General features: G+C 35.0%; 1 protein-coding gene across 1 annotated transcript in view; it reads right to left on the reverse strand.

Moving 5' to 3' along the window:
• LOC113497339 (START domain-containing protein 10-like) overlaps positions 1–23,748 on the reverse strand; it is a 48,448-nt gene extending 24,700 nt beyond the window's left edge. The window contains exons 1-4 of the mRNA XM_026876860.1: positions 23,336–23,748; positions 22,893–23,051; positions 21,346–22,720; positions 1,273–1,420 (exon numbers count right to left, since the gene is read on the reverse strand). Of these exons, the coding sequence (XP_026732661.1) occupies positions 1,273–1,420; positions 21,346–21,516 (319 nt within the window). The 5' untranslated portion in view covers positions 21,517–22,720; positions 22,893–23,051; positions 23,336–23,748. The remainder of the gene's footprint in view (positions 1–1,272; positions 1,421–21,345; positions 22,721–22,892; positions 23,052–23,335) is intronic.

The following is a 23,748-nucleotide window of genomic DNA, read 5'->3' on the forward strand; positions in this document are numbered from 1 at the left end:
CTGACCACTTTATTAGCTATCAATTTCTTAATAATTACATCGAGATACTGTTGTATACATTTTGCGGCGGATATTACATTAAAAACTTTTTCTTGGAAGATTCTATCTATAAAATTGTTATAAAAACAATTGCTTTAGAAGTATTCGTAATACGGGAGTAATGAAACTTGGCCTAAATTAACCCACATTAAAAATGGATGTTCTTGTATGACGTCATTAGTAGACATGAAGCTCATGTTAGAATCTATTTTCAAATTAACAAAATTTGTGTTTTATTCATTCTAACCATGTAACGAATACTTGTTCGAATTCGGACAATCTCTACAGTCAATAGAATATAAATGCTAATGTTCCTATTTGAACAAATCAGGGCCTAACATTATACCAAGATTCGGCCAAAAAATGTACTGTGAATCCATATTTATGTATCCTAATACGCTCTCCAAATTCAATACACTTACGCAACAAAACTATTTAAGCTTAGAACCGTACTTTCCTCTTCGAAACACCACAACCATTATGTTTAATACATCGCTCTTTGTCTCTCCAGAATTATTCTAAAGAACACTTCCATTGTTCGTACATTTCCTCTTTACATTTTTCTATAAAAGGGAATAATAACAGAGATAATATTTCAGGATTTTCTGCACGCAATTCTTTACATTGCATTTCTAAAGGCACTGTTATGCTTTGAATTATTGTAATGACACACATTATTAGGACAATACAAATATTATTAATGGAGAAAGCTGAAGAAAAGTAAGGATATTTTCCACGTTAAATGGCACGGCACACGGCAGGATATTTTGTCTTATTATTATGACCAAAATGTACCATATAGCGAATTCCAGACTCTGAGCAACTCAGGCCTCGCTTTTTTATGCCATCGTCTGTCTCTTGCCCTCCGCATCGATCGGAAAAATGTTTCTTAGTTGTTTTTCATATGTTCAAGAAAAACACTCCAAAGATTCTGGACTTTTTGGCGAGAATTAACAAGGCTGCAGCCAGATCACAAATAAAAACTTTTCCTACATTAGCTAACTGTTCAGCCCTCGACTTAGTGCGTTCCTAATAATCTTCTTAAGACAAAAACACAACTTACATAAAACTTTACTTCTTTGCCTTATTACTAGTTTGTTCCTGGTGACGGGAGGGATCAGACGTGACCATGTGCGCAGAACACCATCTGCTTCCACAGCAGCTAAAAGAAGTAGTGACCCGTGACAGACCTAATTCTAAATCACGAATACTATGCTATGCTATGATACTCACTCGCATAATACCCGACGTCGTTATTAACGTTGATGTGTCCGGCGTCTTCAGCGGCGAGCATGTGCGTGTCCCACACGGAGCGGTACTCCGGGTCGTGGAGCACATCGTACAGGGCATCCGGTTCCACGTCATCGAATTCTGCCACCACCTGCGAATAAATTATGATTTTTAATTTATTTTGTGCTGCTACTGAATTTTATTGTCTGGTGAAGTGGGGAGTCTGCATAGATCTGCAAGATTAAATCGGTTCATTGCAAATCTTAATTGTGACACGGCGGATTCCATACATATAAGAAGGACGATACGGGTTGCTGTGTTCATAGTATAATTAGGTATTTGACATTTACAAATTGCTCCTTGTAGCCTAACTTAAATAAATGGATTTTAATTAAAAGTGATAAAATGATGCACATTGCTACTACTACTATCATATTCTACAAGTGTACTTGGTAAACAAAGATACAGTGAAAACATGGTTTTCACTAACTATTGTTCCACAGCGTTATAATATTCTAGACCTTGTGTTACAGTGGCACAACATCCTACTACTATTATAAAGGCGAAAGTTTGTAAGTATGGATGTATGGATGTTTGTTACTCTTTCACGTAAAAACTACTGAATGGATTTGAATGAAACTTTACCACAATATAGCTTATACATCAGAATAACACTTAGGCTACAATTTTTGAGGTTTCTAATGTGAGGTCGTAAAAAAACACTTTTTTTGCGCTTACATTGCAAACGCTGACTGAATCCTACAAGATAGATAGAAGGCAGGTGTAAATTATATTTATATCTTCTAACCACGCGGACGAAGTCGCGGGCAATAGCTAGTATGTTATAAAGCTACAGAAATTAAACCGGAACGTGTAGCTGTTAAACTGGAAATGTAAGTACCTTCGGAAATCACGTTATCCAAATGAGAAAATCGGCAATCAATGTACCTTTACCGCTTCAAATTGATTTCGCTTTTCATATTACATACGCAACACCGCAATACGTAACATTAAGCATTCAATATGATCCTAATCATATAAGCTACAGGAGTAACATTTGACTTCCTGAAATATACTTTAAAATTAACAGGTGTGTGTGTAGATACCTAATTCAAACGATCACCAGCGCATCAAGTATCAAGTAATTAATCTATTGCTTCCCCTATGCCATTCATTTCAGTTTCTAGCCGATGCCTATGTCTAAAATATCTGCTACGAATGTAAAAATATTTTTGTGAAAAAGTCTCGTCTCATAAAAGTACGTTCCATTTTTTCGCTCCAATTACTCAGAATGATTGCGGTGAATTTATTTAAAGTTGGATTGTTTGAATACGATATGATAGTATGAATTTAAAATTCGCTGCGTTAGAAGTTTTTATTTTTTGTACATATAACTTTTTTTCTGGAACTTTTTATAGCTTTGCTTTTCTGCAGCTGCTGGTACAGAGATATTTTATCGAGGAATAACAAATGTTGATATTTCTGTTTATATTATTAGTCATTTATTATACAAGACATAAAGATATAAATAGATACCATTATTATAGTATGCTACAGCCCAAACTGCCTCATTACTGGGAAAAACCTCAGTTCGTGATTTTCTCGTACTATTAAAAAGAGTTCATCTTGCCCTTATGTCTACCTACAAGTATCATTCGTTCGTGATTATGTGCAAGTCCAAAAACATACATTTAAGCTTCACTTACTGTAGTCAAAAACTTCATGTGAATTACTCAAAGGCATTGATCGTTCAGAATTAATCAAGGCTTATTCGTTGGGCACGGTTCCAAATACTACTACTAGTAGCTAAAATATGTGTGACAAAGATTACTCTGAAGTATGTTGTGTATGTTAAGTCTCTCCAGCAAATTACATTCCTTGAGGAATTCTTCACATATAATAGTGTGTAGGATTTAGTACAAAAAGCGCCTGGGAATAATTAGAATTCATTGCTATATTAACTGTCTCCCTAATACCAGATTTCAGCGTCGCTTATTTAAGATTGAACTGACTTGGCTGCCTTAGTAGTAGGTACCTATATTTTTCATTTTTGCAAAAAGACCGCAATTTGCGAATGTTAAAATTAATCTTTCTTAAAATCGTACTCGTATGGGGTGCAATATTGAATTTACTAGCTACATAAAGGGCGTAGCTGGATTGTCCAAAAGGGTTACCACGGCCACGGTACAAAAAGCGAGATATGTACATGGGTGGGATTTAGTTAGTTATAATCAGACACTCCCTATTGCTCAACCCAAAACGGGAGGAATAATTTGATGATTTCTCACCCGAAAAATATAGTAGTTCTGCGTTCCCTATATACCCACCCAGCATTTAAATTAAGCTTGGTGATTTCCAGGGGAACAATTGACTGTCTTCTAACCCGAACACAAAACGAAATAAATCAGAAAATGTAAATAGGATCAGTAAAAAGCCTTGGTATCTGTAATTGTTTTACTAAACTGAACTGTCATTCATCTGTCATCTATCTAATTTTCCAATATCTATTCGAAAGCCTTTTGTAGCCGTTCAATCGAATATAAATTATGTAACATATTGATCTTTAAACGATTTTAAATCAAATTAATCAGGTAGGTACGCTTTAGGCTCATAACAGTATACAAATCTTTTTCTTCGCGTGATAAATTCACAGGTACACCGGGGCCATTTCTATAAGCGTACACAGGGACATAGGTCTTGGGCATCCCAAGGTAACTACAAAACTATTGCAAATTTTTAAGATAAGACTAATTTCAGCAATTAATATTATTATATTAAACTACTTGTTGCCCGCGACTTCGTCCGCGTGGTTAGAAGATATAAGATAGGAATTTTTGAGCGGAAGCCCTCGAAGATGAATAATTTTCCCTGTTTTTTCCACATTTTCCATTGTATCTTCGCTCCTATTAGTCGCAGCGTGATGGTATATAGCCTAAAACCTTCCTCAATGAATGGTATATTCAACACAATTTTTCGATTTGAACGTGCTAGTGCGTGAGATTAGCGCGTTCAAACAAACAAACTCTTCAGCTTTATATTTAGTACAGACGAAAGCGTTTTTTTGCACAAACTATGAAATACTAAGTTTTTCTTTGTACTATACCTGAAAACTCATGAAAATTAAATTATATACAAAAAAAACATTATTATAATTGTCATTGACTTACAACAGTTTGAAATTGCTTTATACGCATAATATAACACGTTCAAGTATTTACTGTGTGGAGCACAAACGATTCATTATATACTAAGTATGCTTTAGATATTACGTCACGGCAATCTGTTATATCAGGTATGACTCTGAATATCATTTAATTTGGCTCTAAATTATATATTTCTCTACTGTTCTCGTGGTATAACACTAAGCTTCAACTTTGCCTACTACTCGTAAGTACACTTATTCTGTTTTATCGTTTTGCTGTTAGATACAGTCAGCAAATTAAATCATTTTATTTGTTTTTATGAAGTGCTAGTATTTTATATTATAAACTTTTATTTAGTTCCACCTGTCCTGTTGTCTTACTGTAATTAAACCTTACAAGGAAAATTTGATCATCTACCCGTTTTCCGATTGAATTGATATATTCACAGCGTAATTGTTGTTCTCAGTGAAACAATCTTTTTTTGAGCGTGATGTTTCTTTTATAAGAGGTTACAGAGAAACTACGTGGTAACCGGCTGTCATGGTATGGGCATGTTATGCGGAGGAATGAAAATCATGTGGTAAGGAAGGCGTTAAGCATGGATGTGGATGGATATAGAGGAAGAGGACGACCAAAGAAACGATGGATGGATTGTGTGAAAGACGATATGGCTGTAAAGTGTGTTTCTTGTGAGATGACGGCCGATAGGAAGGTATGGAAGAAGATGACATGTTGCGCCGACCCCAAATAAAATAATTGGGATAAGGGCAGGGGAATGATGATGTTTCTTTTAAAAAAGCATAATGAGTTTATTTAAGTCTCTCAAGCAAAAAAACAACTACAATTTATCCAGATCTAAACTGACAAAAGTACCATAAAGCTATATTTTAGATATTTTCTCATCGCAAACCGAATAAATCTTTTCATAAAATAACATGCGAAAGGTTCCCTCGGAAGATAGGACGAAGATAAATAAGTAGTCCAACAATTTTCCTACAAATGATTGTGAAAATGTCAGTCTGTCAAAATAAACGTAATTTTAGCGAAGCCAGAAATGTTCTGAGAGAAATATCTGAAATGTTTATCGATTCTGAACGCTGTGGGAGGCAATTTAGTAAATGTAGCTTTGTCCATTAGAGTTTATATGTGCGACCTACTTGGTAAATAAGAGGCTATTCTATGGTCAATTGTCTGTGGAATTAGTGCTAAGTTTTGGGTGACACGGGAGGGAAAATACGTAATAGGTAATTTTACACGAAATATTCTAGAAGCTTTAAAGCAATTCAGAATTTTCGAATAAATTACGACATGCCACTTGCACAACTGCAATAATGACACTATAATACTGTATAGGCTATGTGTGTAAGAATTTTATCTGTTTACTTCAAACTCAAGCAACATGCTACCCTGTTGAATAAATGGCACCAATCTTATTAAAAGAGCTCGTAAAATAGTCGTTGAACTCTCATCTTATTTATTTGTTCTCGGTAAAACAATACTCTAACCAAAAGGTTTATTTTCCTCCAATCCAGATGGCAACACCGCGACAAATGTCCACATACCATAAACAATTCAGATAATATTTGTATTTCGTCCCTAAGGAAAACCGCTCGCAGTAAATAAAGCGTGGCTTATCACACTCACTTTATTGCCGGTATAACTATCTATAAGAGGATTTTAACTATTATATTAGGAGGCCTTTGCCCAGCAGTGGGACACAGTGGGCTAGAGAAAAAAAAAAAATTAGGTAGGTAGATAAAAAAACCTGTAAAAAATATCTGAGTATTTTTTTTATGTATGAAACAAAGGAGCAAAGTAATCAATGATAAATCTTTCTCCACGTGAAGCTGCTTTTGTCCAGTTATGGGGCAAGTCCAGGTGGAAAATATGAAGTAAATAATTGCCAATTCTATCTTCAGTCAGGTTTAGAATTATCTTGACAATTACCAAAATAAGTACGTAGTGAACGCTATCTAACGAGATGTCTGTAGAAAGACAGTGAGTATTGAGATATTAGCAATAAAGTCCTATATTGCATAGCTAATTTTACTATATCGATTTCAGTCATCCTAGGGAGGAATAAGAATCCAGGTCCCCTCTGTCATTGAGCAAGCGAGGCGGAAAAGGCAATGAACCTAGTGTTCAAGTAATGACTAGACTTACTTTACTCATAAGCTTCTCATAATTGTAGATTACTATGAGGTTCTCGCTTTGAGATAGTTTTGCCGTACTTATGATAGGAATCAAAATAATAGCTTATAGTACAGTCGTACGACCCATTTAATTTTAAAATATGATCCGTGGTGCTTGGTATCTGGGCCTAACTCAGTTGTTTGTGTCTTTTTGCAGCTGTAGCATACCTCTTCTTTTTGTCTCCCGCTTGCGGTAGAGAGAAGCACAAAAAAAAATCTACTCCCTACTTCTGATTAATTTTGATGAGGGTTCCAAGACTCGTTCAAATCGTTTCCCTAAAATACTCGGAGCTTAAGTGCCAGATGCTTTTCGCTCGTTGAAGTTTCGTTGATTGTTGATCCTGGTTTAATGGATTTGTAATGATGGATACGTGTTTCATGCTTGTCCCATTCAAAAATATTCGTGTAATAACTTTCGTTTCGAGAATTTGACAGTTCATTTACGAGTACTATCGGCTTTGTTTGTCCAGTTTCAAACTCAATAGGAGTCTTTAATCACGAGTTGGCTTGGGCTGACGGTTTTACGAGTCTAACAGAAATTGGCCTGGCAAATATCATTCCGATTTGATTAACGATTGGTTCCGAACTAGCAATATCTGTATAATATGAAACTTGTTATAAGTGAGTTAATAGTGTTAATATTAACTAAAAGAAAGCTTGACTATCTAACCTGCTAGTAGCTTAGTGTTTTAAAGATCGAACTCTCTAGAAATTGAAAAAGAAATATCCATTTTAATCCTACCACCAACGTCAACCTTTCGCAACAACACATCAAAAATCGATACAGGCATTACTCATAAAGAATTCTACATTATTCATTCATTCAATAGACAACACATGAACATGCCACACGTTACCTACAGCCCCCACAGGCTACAAGTATTCGTTTCAACATAGAGTACAAAGTTTACTAGAAAATTCCATTTCCAACAATCCTGGATTGCAAACGTTTTGCAACCGGGATAAAGTTTGAAATGGAAAATGTTGATCGGCCAATTTAACTGCAGAGACCCACGCGTGCTTTATACATTTATAAATATAAATACACGTGGAGTTCTATCTTGTTGTGCACGTGCCGCTCAAGTTTTATTAGCTGAGGTGGAAGATAGATGGGAGAAAAAAATACTAATACTATCGCTCTCGAGAAAAACTTTTTACATTTCTGCAGTTGTCTCTTTTCGGCTTGAAGCGATTGTTTCAACTTTAAACATATCTGGTTTTGCGATTTTTGGAAAACAACCAGTGTGGTTCTGATATGTATGTAGATTATCAAGAACGACAATCTTATCAGACAATCATTTTTTATCGATAGAACACTTATAATTGTACGTACTTCCAAGTACTATTACCAAATACAGGAAAGTAAAATTTATCTATAATAATAGATAATAATAATAGAAACCAAACTATTAGAAAGCAAGTAGTGGATGAATATGTTAGATTAAAAGTGATAAAAACTGCAATATCCCCGGTATGTTCGTACAGCCTGTATCCTAAGGCCTTACAACATTACTGTTGCCATAAAATGAGACAGCACTCTACAATATAAGAGTGTTGTCTCGCTTCCACAACGGACAATATTCCTATAAGTGTTCATAGTAAAGGCTGTACTAGTTAGTGGCTGCTCACACTGGCAAAAACCTGGCACATTGCCTACGGTTTTCTTTGGGAGCTATAGCTAACATGTGCTAGATAATATTACACAAAAGATACGTTGTACGCATAGAAAATATGTATTTGGAAATCGGTTTTCTGTGCAAACGATAGAAAAAATATACATATGGAAGAGAATTATTGTTATTCTCAGAAAATCAATTTATAATGATCTTTAGAAGCCATGAAAGTAAATTATTTTTGAACGAAAATTCAATTGTCTTTTGGTACGTCCTGAAATCGTAAGATATGACTAAGATTTTTCCTTATTGATTATAAAGGTTAAATTTAAATAATAAGTTTTCTTTAAAAAAAATGTTAGGTTACAAATTATGTTTTTAGCTTAACTGATTCGAATATTCCCATACCTTACTATAACCCAGTTTTTCTATAAAATAAACATACTAAGTAGCACTTTTTGAATGTCATAAATCATTCATACAAGTTTCTTAATACCTACTGTATATCTTATTTTAAGCGTAAATAAAAACACAAACAAGACTTATTTAAATTACTTTGCTCGCAAGTGTACCTCGAGGCGGTTCGCATGGCCCGCGGTGTAGTTAGAATAACAATGTCAGCGCACGGCGGGTGTGGAATAACATCCCTCTTAACTGGTACCTAAGGGAGCTCACATGATAATAATATTACGTACATATATAGCAATATTGTGTTTGTAAACTTAAAGCCGATACTGCTTTCAAAATAACGTGTGTAAGGCTTACGATCAAAAGTAATGACTTGTTTTTTGTAAAACGTGCAAGTTATTAGCATAGAGTATTTGATTAAATTTCAAAATATAAATCTTTTTTGAAAGTCAGATTTCCAAAAAATATTGATATACGTATTTTAATTTTTCCACATCTTTAAAGAATGAGGAAGATAAAAACATCAAAAAAGCGCACTTGTAAGTGACGGCACACGTAATTTTAATTCACTGTTTCTCCATCATTTTTTGTTTACTTAATAAAAAAAAAATACGTATCCAATATTTTTTGGAAATATAACATGACGGATTAAACACTTTTTTCTTGTGAAGTACCCTAGTGCCAAAATATTGGAATCTGTAATCGCCAGTCAGCAGTGAGCAAGCGTAGCGATCAATACTCTATCCTTCTTTATATGGGAAGAGTCTTTGGCAGCTTTGAGACATTAAATTTTGTATCCTAGTTTGCATATACATATCATTCTACCGTACGCGTGTATGTCACTGAAGTCCTCCCAAATGGCTTGAATCGGATCGATTTGAATGTTTTTTTTACTCATTTTATGCTGGATGGTTTATTAGATTCACAAATCAGGTCTGCAGAACCGAGCTCATCTGATCAGCTGATTATTATTATTAAAGGTAAGTAAGATACCAACTTTTTTTTTGTTAATATGGTAGGTGTAGGTAGTAGGTAAACATATATTCAGAATTAGCTTTTATTTTTTTATTTTTTTTTATTTAAGCTAGCAACATAAGTACAAATAATTATATTACGAGAAAATTATTTAAACAATCATTTTGCGGTCAATAGTTTTCACTTGTGTTAAGTGTGTGGGTGTGTCTAAAACTACACGTGATTTATTTGTAAGGTTAAATTAGCCCGAAAAAGGTTGATACACAGAAATCAACTGAACTGTTCTTAATATAAACCTTAAAAACCAATGTTATTTTAACCAAAGTAATTCATTTAAGGTTTAATTAAGGTAAGTTCTGAAAATTCTGACTTAAGATTTCATGTTTAATTAACCCTTACGGAGTGGTTTTTTGTAAGATTCGGACTGTGATTGTTATTATTTGACTTAAATAATTTAACTATGTAGTTGCGAAAATAAAAAGAGCCTTTAAACGAAAATATAGAACCACATATCTAAAACATAAATGAACCGTTAACTTCTCAAGTGAGTTGCTTAAATAATCAAGCCAACCAAATTTAAGTGCAATAAAAAACTAAGTTCGATCGTATCATTAGCTCTTTACAGTTTCTGGTAATATATAACACTTTGAAAACGGGCCCCAAATATTATTATTATTTCGCCAAACTAAATTAATTTTTATGCAATCAATTGACAGCAATTTTAAGCAAAATCGTTCCCGACAGTCCTCCATGAGGTAAAAAACATAAAAAAAACAAAATGAATTGAGAAACTGTTACTTTTTGAAGTCGGTAAAACAGTTTTCTTGTAAGAATTAAAATATGACGTCACTATTGTAAGGCGAGTGAGTCTAGGCAGTTATACGTTATCACCTTTCAGCACTCTTTATTGTACTACGTTAAGAGAGCTAAACAACGTATAAAATAGGGTTGTCACTAAACAACAAAGCGTTTAACAAAGCTCGGCCATAATTTTAAGTGTCATTTGCTTTCCTATTGATGTATATTCAAGTATTCAGAAGACGAGGAAAACACTGCTTTAACACGAAAAAAAATGTTTTTAACGTTTTTGCTGGATGGCAATGTTACATCGTAAGGCAAATTTATATTTTGAAGGGGAAATTATTGGTTGTTTTGAAGCATCTTCATCGGGATTGCTTTATTTACCTTCATCATTTCACTTATTATTTATATCAATATCTTAGTCATAATACGTTGAATGTGACCTGAAATTTACGTAAAGTATTGCGTAAATTGAAGCAATTACCGTGCAACAGTTACTAAGAAAATGTATCGGTAAGCCCAGCCCTTACACATAAAGTCTTATATTTATTACTAACTTGGGCAAGTATAGTACCTACCTTCCAAGAACGACACGGGATTGCTTTCCTTAATATTAACAACAACACATAAATATATGATAAGTGACAACCCTAACGAGAAGGCAGCTGGGTGCGACAGTTAATGCCTTTTGAGCATTGTTTAAACAAGCTTCGGTTCAACTTTCCCGAGTTACTCCCGCAGACGCCTGCTAAATGAATTTATGGAGAAAACTATCAACAGCAACGAGTTTTTATTTCAGTTCTCTTTCAACTTTAGAAGCAAAGCCATTTCGAGTTATGTTTTATTGTTGTGTATTTTAACTTTCTAACTATTGTAAAAGGTATATTAGTACATATTTCTTGGTTAAATGAAAATGGATTACTAGTTTCTGCTGGTGGCCTTCTACTGATTTATTTAATTTATAATGCACCCAATTTTTATCTACAACCTATTTGATTTGACGAGAGACACGAGAAGACAATCATAGGAGCAAAACATGAAGTAAGAAAAAAAAATGCGCCAAGAAACGTCCAAGGAGATTACAATTTACCTTATTACAACAATAATTCTTATGTCTGCTAAACTTCAAGCAAATTATACACGTCATTGGTGAAGACAATCACCATTGAATGGGTCGTTGAACCACCACCAGCCCTAAAAAAATACTTGAAACAATGAAAGCTAGAGTCAATAGTCTCCTCTTGCAATAGACTAATGACTATCAACTTCAAGTTTCAACCTCTTTGGACTAAGTCAAGCTTATATTCCATGACAGGTAGCAAATTTGAATTTCGAGCCCGTTTAATGGCTTATCCACACATGGCCAGTGCGGTGAATTTACGATCGTCATAAATAAGGACGACGCACAAATAAAACCAGATTTCTCATCTATAGTCGTTATAAATCTATGGGACGTGTTGCTTATTGGTATAAGATATGATGGTACGTCAGTATTGTTCAATAAATGTCGTCAGCTGTAATTAAGGGGAACAATTAATTATATGCTTATAGGTTTTGGCAAAGGTATTTAAAACGATTTTTATTACTACTATTGTCACCATCGACGTCTCAATTTTACCCCAGAAGCGCCTGCTGAATTTTTTATACGAATTGTTGTAAATCAAATTATAATGGCCCCTAAATTCATCTCAAGTAGGTATTCTATCTAGACCCTATTAGAAAATTGTCGACTGTACTCAACAAGCATAGTAAATTGTAGTAAACACATTTATAGTATTGCTGCTTCGATAAAAATGAGACGTCTCGTTACACATTACGCAGCGTATCCCTGTAAAGGCTAGCTAAGAAGGCACGTTTGTCAAACTATTTGTGTACATTATAACACATATCATAAGGTATATTTTAGATGGAATCAATTTTCTGAGAAATATATCATTTAGTACACTAACATCTATACAGAGCGATGTTATTGCAATACAAATTAATAATATTACCTCTGCGGCGGGTTGAAGAGAAAAAGCAAAGTATATATGGTTTTAACTTGGTAAAACGAGAATAAAAAGGCGTTTTTCTGTATTAGAAACTACGATTCCGTTTCGGAAAAAGGGCAGACTTACGCCTACAGAAACCCATACAGTTAGAAATGTAATTGTAAATCCTGACTTGTAAAAAGTAATGGGAGCAGTGATAAAAGGCCTCAACGGGATAAGGGTAAGATATCGCCATCTATTGCTCTCAGTGGGACAGTCCACGGTCTTACTTCAGATAGGCAGACCATCCTAATCATCAAAGTTCATCCTGATCATAAGTTTTATGGTTTGACTTAAAGTAATAAATAACAACACTTTATACGCGACATCGTTAAGCCATCAATGATTTCATCAACCGTACTAAAACTGAGATACAATATAATACAATAGATTTTCATTTTAAAGATTGTCAATTTCTCATAATTGGAAGGGAAGTTTTCAAAAATAAAGCACAAAAAATATTTTGACGATTACTTCGCAGTTTTGTTTCAGTTACTCCTCACAAAGTTATTTATTTCTTTATTGTTCATATTTCTGTTTAATTCCATCTTTTATAATATGTATAGAGCTCATATTGAGCGTCATCATTGTCTATGTAAAATATGATTTCTTCATCTATTTCGCCATTTCCCAGGCTATGTAGGGTGAGCTTCCAGCCTTACCGAACTCAACTGAGTACCGTCTAATACAAGTTGCAAATGCCTATCTGACTCCCACATCCCATTTCACTGGGAGCACTGTATCTATTGCGTCATATCCTTTGGTTATTTTCTCATGTATGAAAACTTTGTCATTCTTTTCAATCGCCAATGTTACCTAACAAGAATGTAGACTCTATTTTGGAATACTACCCGGAAATTTTCCGATGGTTTTGGATAAGGGTGCTGATAGGGTAAAAAGGTGCGGCTAACCTTTTAAGATCAAGGGCAGAGTTGAATTTAGCTCGGTTTTTATAGAAAATTTGGCAGCGAATCATGCGGGTCACTTAGGTTTAATTGATCAAAGGTAACATCCGCACGACCTGTTGAGAAAACTTGGGTCAATGGCGGGGCCTTCTGAGTCAATGTTACTTTTTTCAGACAAAAAAAGCTTTTGAAAAAAAAATCTCAAGGAATGAAAATTAACCCTGTAATTTTAACGTTTGTAATGCCTACTAATTACTTCTCGCAAAATATAGCGATGGATTTCAGGAGCTGATAACCGCACTCCATTAATTAAAAAGGATTTGTACACGAAGATGGTATATTATAATTATGATTATGATGAAAAAAGGGTGGCTCCGGGTTGTTCTCAATTTCTATATCTGTGTTTTGTCAATTGTTTTTTCTCTGCTGACCTAGGTCTTCATACCTAATAGTTTGATTTAATAGCGGCTTACAATATTTGTTTATATAACTGTGTGCTTATATATTATTTTTTATTGTATTATTTACTGTAGACTGAAAAACTAGGCACTGCTTCGTATTTTGACACCCAAAAAGTACCTAATAAGCAAAATATTTTAAATAAATAGCTTTTGACTTGATCGCATAAAGACTCGGTGTATTCGCTCGACAAACTCGAACTTCTACTGCTTTTGCTAATATAACACATCATCATCATTATTAAAAAACTTTTCATCACTAAATACTTAAGTACTCATCATGGTTAATTAATCATGCCTGCAATGAAGCCAGAGAACTTATCTTGATCCTGAAGGCAGTTCAAACTTTCTAATTACTTAAAGTTAGGATGCAGCGGTTATTTATGCAAAACTAGCCGACGAGTATAACGATTATGCCGTTAATGATGTGTTATTTCATGGAACTAATGCTATACATATTAAATAGAATTGTTTATAAAGTATCTTCTTAGAGTGAAGTGCATAAAAAAATTATAGATACTATGTGGTGGCGGAATAAATTACGTTTTTTCTAAATACACGAAGCACATTTAGACCCGAAACCCGACGCCAAAGTTTCCAAACCACCACCGAATTGGTCGCATTGGTATTAGCCTTACCTGATGTTCAAAACTTACAATCTTACAGTCAAACACTGTCTTTTCTTTTGTGAGATTCTGTTCAAGCTGATAAATGTATGAAGTACTTTTTATAAACAAACATCAATACAATACATACAGTGCCATAATTAAATCCCATAATGATCTCACATAGGGAAATATAAGTACTAAAGACTAAGAGCTCAATAGCTCTATCAATAAGTATCTGCATACCATCTAAAAACCTACTCCATATAAGATCAGAACAGCTTATACCGAGACTTAAAAAAATCCTGAACTAAGCTTTTAATGCTAATGCAGTTTGCGTGTCTAAACTTGGTATTGCTTTATTTTATAACAAAAATTTATGTAAAATTTTATTTTACACTATTTATGTACCTATAGTTTGTTCATGATCAAATGGATTAAGTAGGTATGACATGTATGTACTTTTCTAGACAATAATTTTAAGAGGAATTACTCTCAAGACCTTGTTATTCTCGAAACTACAAAAAAATACCCTTCGATCCTTCGTTTGCATAAGTAGGGGATAAAAATGGTCCCTATCACAGAAAATATTGCGTTATATTCTCCAAAAGTATCGGATCAAGGCTTTTCCATATGAATACTCTTAATAAAAATAATAATAAAATAAAAAATAAAAATCATTTATTTCAGGTCCATAACCCATATAAAAAGTTTACAGATTTTTTTAGGTCTTATTATCTTACACCACAAATATCAATTACATTCAAAATAATTTTATTTAATGAAAATGAAATTATAATTAGAAATTAAACAAATACAAATTACTGATATATAAAAATGTCAAAGAAAATGTCACAAAGGTCAAATATTGTGATGAAATTGAATTTATAAATTGAATTTATAATAAAATTTATAAAATAATTTTATTTAATGAAAATGAAATTATAATTAGAAATTAAACAAATACAAATTACTGATATATAAAAATGTCAAAGAAAATGTCACAAAGGTCAAATATTGTGATGAAATTGAATTTATAAATTAAAAGTCAAACAAAAACATACAAAAATGTCCAAAAAACAAATATCACAAGATGTCAATTATTATTAAAGATCATAATACGTGCAGGCGCTTGCGTGCAGCTGCAGCCATCTCAGTAAGAAAGGAGAATCCCACCGCTCGGACAATACGCTCAGGATCCCGTCCGAGCTACCCCTACAGCGGCGCAGAAGCGATGCACTCCTTTTCCGGATTATTCCGTAGAAGTCATCGGTACTAGCCTCAGCGAACATCGCTGATGCACCGCAAAACCGGGGCCGCCCCAATAGAATCCTGAACGCATTGTTGTACTGGACACGAAGCGCGTTGTACGCCCGCTGCGTGAAGTTGGTCCACAGGCTGCACGTGTAAAAAGTCTGGCAGTACGCCTTGAACAAGGTTATTTTTACCTGCGAAGAACAACGTGCAAACCTGCGAGCCAACATATTGCACCGGACAGACAACGCCCTTCGCTCCCGCTCGATGTCTTCATTGTCAGACAGATCATCTGAGACCCAGTGACCCAGATACTTGAACCGATTTACTCTATTTAAATGTGAGCCGCAAAGAGTGACAGGAGGTCCCGTTAAGTAGCTTTTAGTACCAGCTTTGAAGATCATGTATTCGCTCTTCTTTGGGTTATATCTGAGCCCATGGGCCTCCGCATAAGTTTCACAAATACTCAAAAGCCTCCGCAACGCAGAAAGAGATGGGCTCAGCAACACCATGTCATCCGCGTAGCTTATGTTGTTTATACAGACGCCATCAACGGAACAACCGACCTTAGTGCTGCTGAGCTCCTCAATCAATTGGTTCATATACAGGTTGAACAGACGCGGCGAGGATAGCCCCCCCTGCCTCACCCCACAGTCCAACCCGTATATGTCCGAATGCGTCCCTTCCCATCTGACACTATTTTGTTGGTGACTGTACCAATATTCAAATAGTGCTATAATGTCATGTGACAACTTCGTTTCGCATCGCACTTTCTGCCATAACTTCTCATAATTTACTGTATCAAATGCTTTTGACAGATCTAAGTAGCAGGCATATACAGGCGTATTCCTGTCTGTGTAGTTAATGAACGACCTTCGCGGTGAACGAGCTTCTCCCGAACCTGCCCTAAAATAGACGAATTAAAGACGATTTCTTAGCACATGACTGAGTCTAGAGTCCTTTCATGTTTAGCTGCGAAAACATCCCTTTTGTATAGCATGTTTTGAATTTATTTTTCAATAGTATTACCATCATAAACTTAGAAATTTTGTTGTTACGGTTGATAATATAATTATTTATTCAATAACTCTTTACTCACGCGTATTAGTCGGGAATAGTAGGAATTGCAGCAGGAAGCGAGTCATTTTTAATTTTTGCGATGAAAAAAAATTGGCTCTATCTCCCATCATTGCTGTTTTATTTTTCGTTTTAGATAGATTCTGCCAACATAAAAAGCTCCTAAAGCAAGACTTGTGGAAGCAAGCGAATAAGTATAGCAACAAGGTCAACTAGAAAGATCTTCACTAAACCAATTAACTACTTCCCTTCTGGTATTTCGTAATAATTCCACTGCGTGCAAATATTATGACAACATTTCCAATATTTCTCCTGAATCCAAATCTATCCGGACGTGTATGTATTGATAAGATTCTTATTCAATCACGAAACCGACGAGGAAAAGGGAATTATTATAACGACCCGGCGACAGCCCAGCTTCGCGCTAATGTTGATGCTTATCAAAATGTTTTACTAGCTGCGCCCCGCGGTGTTACCTGCGATTTTCCTTGTTTCTATGAATTTATTAAGGTAAGCCTGAAATGTTTAGTTTAATTCTAGTGTGTTTTTAACTTTTCTCAAGAACCTGTTTCAGACCTACTTGAAATAAAAACATTACATAATATTTTTGGAAGGCACAGCGCTCTACATGGCGTTGATCGTCCTCTCTCTTCCACAACTGCAATAAATTTAAGATGTAGGCTGTGATAGACACCTTGTTCCTAGTTAGTTATGAGTAGGTATAAATATGCATTTGTGACTTACAAATATTTTCATTAGTTTTGCCTAGAACAAACGACCCATCAAAATATCAACCCATCCATACACTCTTTCCACGTTTCTTTCTCTAGAACTTTCATAATATTAACAGAATACGAAACGCCAAATTCAATATCTATAGACCATATCTGACACACACCACGGCCACGCCGATCCTATCCATGTGTCTCGTTACAGGCGTTTCTAACAAAATCCGACTTTGATAAATGAATATTTCCGCGCGAAATGGCAATGTTCGGGAGAACCTTTGAAATTCTGCGATTTGGTACCAAGCTTTGATGTGACTTTTTAATAAAATTGTAAAAAAAATATATGATTATTATACTTTTTTATGGCTGCCATCGTGATACAATTTCTAATGTGCTTAAATTATTTTTGAAGATCAATCAAATTTTAATGATGGTTTGCAGTTTATGCTAAAAAGTGGATTTATATCTTCAAATTAAAAAACTTATTTATAATATGAGATTTATTTTATAACTGTTAAAAGAATTTCCTCATTTGCAATAATTAAGAAAGACAGCAATCTATCAACAAAAGCATATAAATTTTGATCAATAATGTCCTAGAAATATAACAACGTGCCATTGTTCGACTCACCTCAGCTATCAATCATGGCATTTGATATTTTAGCTGCATTGTGTTAACGACTAAAACACGTCCAAAAAAATCCGCCAACAAAACATTGGTACCAAGCTTGGCGCCAATGCACCAATCCTGTCGCAACTCACGCATTATAAAGCAGTTTCTTCATTCTCAGCAACTGAGAGTCAACAAACGGAGCCAAGCATAACGATTGTGACAAACTTTCGCACAAGTCAAACTGACAGCGAACACTTTGAGAAGTTGCTTCGAATCGGGAAATGTTCTCGGAATCTCGCGACTATCTACACAACTATCCGAGAGGACACTTTAACTTAAAATACCCTTAAATTCGTAATTACAAAACTCACCCTTAGAAATAACTTTTCTATACAATCTATAGGAGTTGCTACAATTGTGTCTATAATTATTGTTAAAGTTACGAAGTCGCAAATCACTGAGCAACGAAATTTCATTTTAAGTATCAAAGTCGATAAATTTTAAAATGTTGTTCAATTTGCATTTGTTCTTGGAAATCCTGAAATAAGCCATTTTAAAAACCTCATACAGTACATTGATTAGTGACCTATGATCACGAAAAGAAGGTTTAATATGAATACTCTTCCCATATTTTACGAAATCTATTTTATTTGTGAATCTTTGAGCAATAGGTAAAATTAAAATGACTAAAAAGACGAAAAAATCACATTATTATAATTATTTTTTACACACACTAAGTGTAGAGATCTCTGTGAATCCAATTCATTAATCTAAAAAGGAATGATAGGTCAAACCAGACGCTTTTCCAGTAAATTTCTAGAAATAATCAATTGTTTAAGACGTCTGCAACGACTGGAGGTGGGGCAGTACAGGTTACATTTAATAAAAATAATCATCTAGAAAAATCCACGATCGTTATTACTTTTTTCAGGTTGCTTTCGTAACTGCCACAAATTCAAAGCGTACAAGCGTATTTCTGGTTCACTATAAAGAATGTATTAAGGCCATAAACCATTAAGTAGGGCGTAAAATTACGACGTATTATACCACAAAAGATAGAAGTCGTAACTGTTGAGGGCAGGTTACGACCAAGGCTCTATCATTATCAGTAGGGAGATTATTATTAGAACTAGTAAGTGTCGATCAGATTCACGATGCGAAAAAAAGGTCAAATGATCCAGTGGGCAAGTAAACAAGGGTCTCTTAAAGGTCCTAAGGGTAAGAGGTTCGCTTCTTTTTATTCAATGAGAGTGTGTGATTTGGTTTTTAACTGAATCCGGTAAGGGTGGAAGCTGATCCCTACGTAAGTATATAAAAGCTGGCTGGACAAAGACGTGACTTGATTTTGATTTTGAAATCGCAGGCGTTGAATTTTAGCTTTCATGCGAACATAATTTTGTGTTAGAATAAATTTAACCTCAGGTAGGACTTGACACAGCATCTTCCGTAAAAATAATATCAATCGCTTTATCATTTGAACTATCTTGCTAACTGATTTGAATGTAAAGTTTAGGTAGAATCGCCAAATCGTAACTATTAGTAATAGCCAATAACAAAAGTGAACATGACATGACATGGTAAAACCGACGAGTCAGCAGTTTTCTATTTAAGCCGCTAAGGTGTGGCTGATGGTTATCGGCTTTAGTTGTTTAGAGTTCTTCGTGCACCTTACCATTTGGTACAATATTATATAAGTTTATAAAGGTTTTAAGCTACTGAAAATATACTGCGAATCATAAAAAGTTCCAAAATGAAAAAGTTTTCATTTCAAGTAGGCTTTATTCAGACACTGACGAAACGTTACAAAAAAATCTATGTTCTTAGGAGAGAAAAATACTTGTGTTCCTTTCGCCATTTTTACCTTCCTCAAAAGACATTTCAATAGTAAGTTTATTACAAACTTACAGTGACTCTTCAACAAACTGTAGCGTCAAATATAGCTGGCATGAAATAGATTCCGTCATAATCGTTTCAATATTTTAAACGTTCGCCACAAACTGCACAGGCTAATGACTGTGCGGTTTGTGGCGCATTCACAATGAACGCTTTAACACAATTAAAATCCAACTTCAGTAGCAGAATTTATACCGTTTTAGAATAAAAAGGAATTTGCATTGAAATGGAACATTAAATTCAATTTTGAATTGTATTTTATGATGCCGGTACAAAGAATAAGTAGTTAAACCTCCTTACTTTAACAGCCTAAACAAATCAAATTAAATATGAAATTCCTCCTCACGATAATTTCTGGTGGTCTTTAATATATGGATTTAGTAGCCTAAGCCAGACACCAACTCACATATAATAAAGAACATAATATAATAAATACTGTAATCCATTTAATGATGAACTCCAGATTTCTCCAATAACTAAATTAAACCTTTAACCATATTTCCAGATTATGATAGAAAGTTTTTGCTGCGGAGAATCAAATCCTCCTACCGTTCGTTAGATACTTTAACATCAGGTATTCAGAAACTTCGATTTATCTTCATACAACTAGTTAATCCACCAACATGTCCCAAAACTACCAAAGTTAGATGATCATAATACCGGCAATGTATGAAATACCGCAGCGCTCACGAACGATTTGACAATTAGGCTGTGCAAATTAGACCTGAATCCGTCCAAGCAAATAACAACCTTAACAAATAAACAGACCAGTGTTTAGTTAATTTAGGACAACAAATACCAATTCAAACTCTATAATAAGATTTATTTTATGAAGAATGAATATCAGTGACGGTAATTACGTTTTTAACTTGAGAACATTAATTTTAATGATGCTCAAACCCCCAGTAATGCTGTGATTAGGGATCTGAAACGTGTAGACGATGGATATTTAAATGGAAAGGGACTGAAAAAAAAAGACGAGGGAAAACCCACCCAAAAGATCCGCCAGCTGTATTATGCTAAATGAAACTAAATCAGCCTATAAATTTTAAGATTTAGGTAAGTGAACGAAGTTTAAATAATCCCCTCAACCAATATTACAATCTAAAGAAGGATGTAACTTATGAATAAGCAATCCCGTAATCGTTGACAAACTTTTCTGATTATGCTAACAAGCCCTCAAAAGAATGTCCAGAACTTGACAGAATATGAAAGTGAGCTTAAAAGTAAAAAGTTGTTCGCAAGTGACGACAATTAGAGTTCTACTATTCATATTTTGTATTTTATTTAATTGAAGTTTCTGTAGCGTGCTAAAAATGTGACTAAAGAATCGGAAACAAAGATTTACTATTTGTTTTCAAATCAAAATACAACAACACACCTTGACAGTTCGGAGCGCGCCGTGTGCCGCATCTTCGGCCCACACTTTAACGCCGTCCTTTTCGTACTCCAAGGTCCAGCCTGTTTCTGAAGCGAGGAGTTTCTTTAGTGCTTCAAAGTCGGAGTCATCGGCAACGCGCGCTTCGCCGCGCGCCCATCCCGCGCCTCCCATTCGAGCGCGAACATCACAACGCGATGCGAACGGCGAACTGCCGCCGCCAGTGCCGCTGCCACGGCTACGCCAGTCGATGGCACGCGCATGCGCGGCACTACAGCCGCCATTTTAATTCCATTCTTTTTTAATTTTGATCGCTGGCAATGGCAATTGGCTTTCTTTAATGAGTGTCATTCCCGCTAGTGTCGATTGTCGATCCTTTTCTTTTGCATAGTCAGGTATCCTTAAGGGTTGTCACTTGTTACATTTTTTTTCTTTTGTTGCTTAACAAAAGTTCTGTAAGTACGTTATTTTGTGACACTCAAATTTCTACAAATTAATTCGATGAAAAGACAAAATTGACTTGACCATCCACAATGGGCCTAGGGTTGTGACATAATCGTATGTTATTCTGGTCAACATACATCTCCATTCATCATGCTAAGCATATTTAATCCCAGCCTCTACCTAAGCACCCTGTCTACAATGAGAGATAGTGGCACCTTCATCCCATCCTTCTGCTTGAAGTTATAGTTTAATAACTGGTCCTACTAAGCTAAGTCGTTTGTATGCTAACATTCAAACCCTTTTCAGACTTAGGTGACTTAATTCTACAGAATTGAGTAAGATGGCTACATTACATTGCTACAATATATGATATTTCATTTGACGTTGTTTGACTAGGCAGGTGATACTATGTCATAGAAATGTGCATTTCTTAATTAACACCATCTATTTAAACAGTGTCGTAAAAATGTTGCGTGAAAAGCGGTCAAATGCCAGTCGGAGTCGCAACTTTGAGGGCTCAGTACAAAAAGGCTATACAAAAACAAATTAATGACCATAACATGCGTAATTTAACGCCGATCTTTATTTTTAGTATAAGTCAAAGCTCTGCGAAAATTTCAACTGTTTAGCCATCACGGTTGAGGAGACGCCTGATGCTTGGTGAAGGACTTACGATTTTATCTTTTGGATACGGAACACTGATATTAATGAAAACTCAGATGGAGCCACTCGTTACTCTTTCGTACAGGCAAAATATGTTACTTAAAGATGAGTAGCCCTTTCAATAACCCATTCATTGTGTTTTAACAATGACTAATATCTTGTAGAAACTTCTGACAGCGTTTTGTCCATCCATGCCATGCGAAGAATCCTTGCTTCCTGTAGATTTTCTTCGCGCAAACTGAAGCTTTTGTGATGTCGTCCGTAATCAATTCTGGGAAACAAACAGCTGAATTACTTTAGTATATCATTTTTATTCCTTATTCCTACATTGATGCTGATTACACAAACATTAACCGGTAAAAATCAACTTCAGGTATAGCGAACAGGTTTTTCTAACCTAGGAACAAATAACACTAAGAAGCCAGGATTTGAATAAAGCTTACCAGCACAAGTGACCTGGCATCCCTTCCCCGCAACTGTAGTGTTGCTGCACCAAATATTATCATTGATCTGGAACAGTCCATAGTCTCTAGAACCATCGCTATTCGCTGGTCCAATAACGTCTGTGCGACGACTACTCTCGCTCTCAATGAGACAAACCCCTGAAATATTATAAAGAACCGGTCAATAGCAAATCGGACTCACAACACTGCTTCCGTACAGAATGCACTAAAGAAAATCCTATGAGCAAAAATCTTTAGTCACAATTTATGACCATACCCGTGCTTTTTCTCAATTTTTATTATTTGTTGCTATATCAGCAACCCGACGGGAGGCATCATTAAAATCAGCGGGTGTTATTAACTTAACGCTTTAATGAAGGATGCGATGAGACGAACACTTTAGTAACCTATTTACCCAATGGTGATAGATATCTCCTACTTACAATTATTCAATTTATTTTCAGGAAACTCTTGTTTTCTCAGTTCTTGAACTAATTCACATCTCTCAAAATGTTTTGATTCGACAAAGATGCACGTGCAACAAAACAGAACACAGACAAAAACAGCCAGCTTCATTTTTATTTGTCGAAGATTATGGAGGAAAATCAGACTGTCAATGTTCAAATGAGCCATCCGTTATTTATATAAAGATTGTATGGAGACGAAATCTTAAGGTGCATACACACTGTTCACTATAATCTAGAGTCGTTTGATGATTTCTCCGATAAAAAGGGCTTACTAAAGGATCGGTCATTAAAAGAATGTTGATCCATGTAAAATACGTCTATTCAGTTGTATATGGTTATTAGTGGCCTAGGTTAGGCCACCCTGGGCCGGGCATTACACGGCCTATGGA

This window comes from Trichoplusia ni, chromosome 9 (genome assembly GCF_003590095.1).
Source record: "Trichoplusia ni isolate ovarian cell line Hi5 chromosome 9, tn1, whole genome shotgun sequence".
In the NCBI taxonomy this organism is placed as follows: domain Eukaryota; kingdom Metazoa; phylum Arthropoda; class Insecta; order Lepidoptera; family Noctuidae; genus Trichoplusia; species Trichoplusia ni.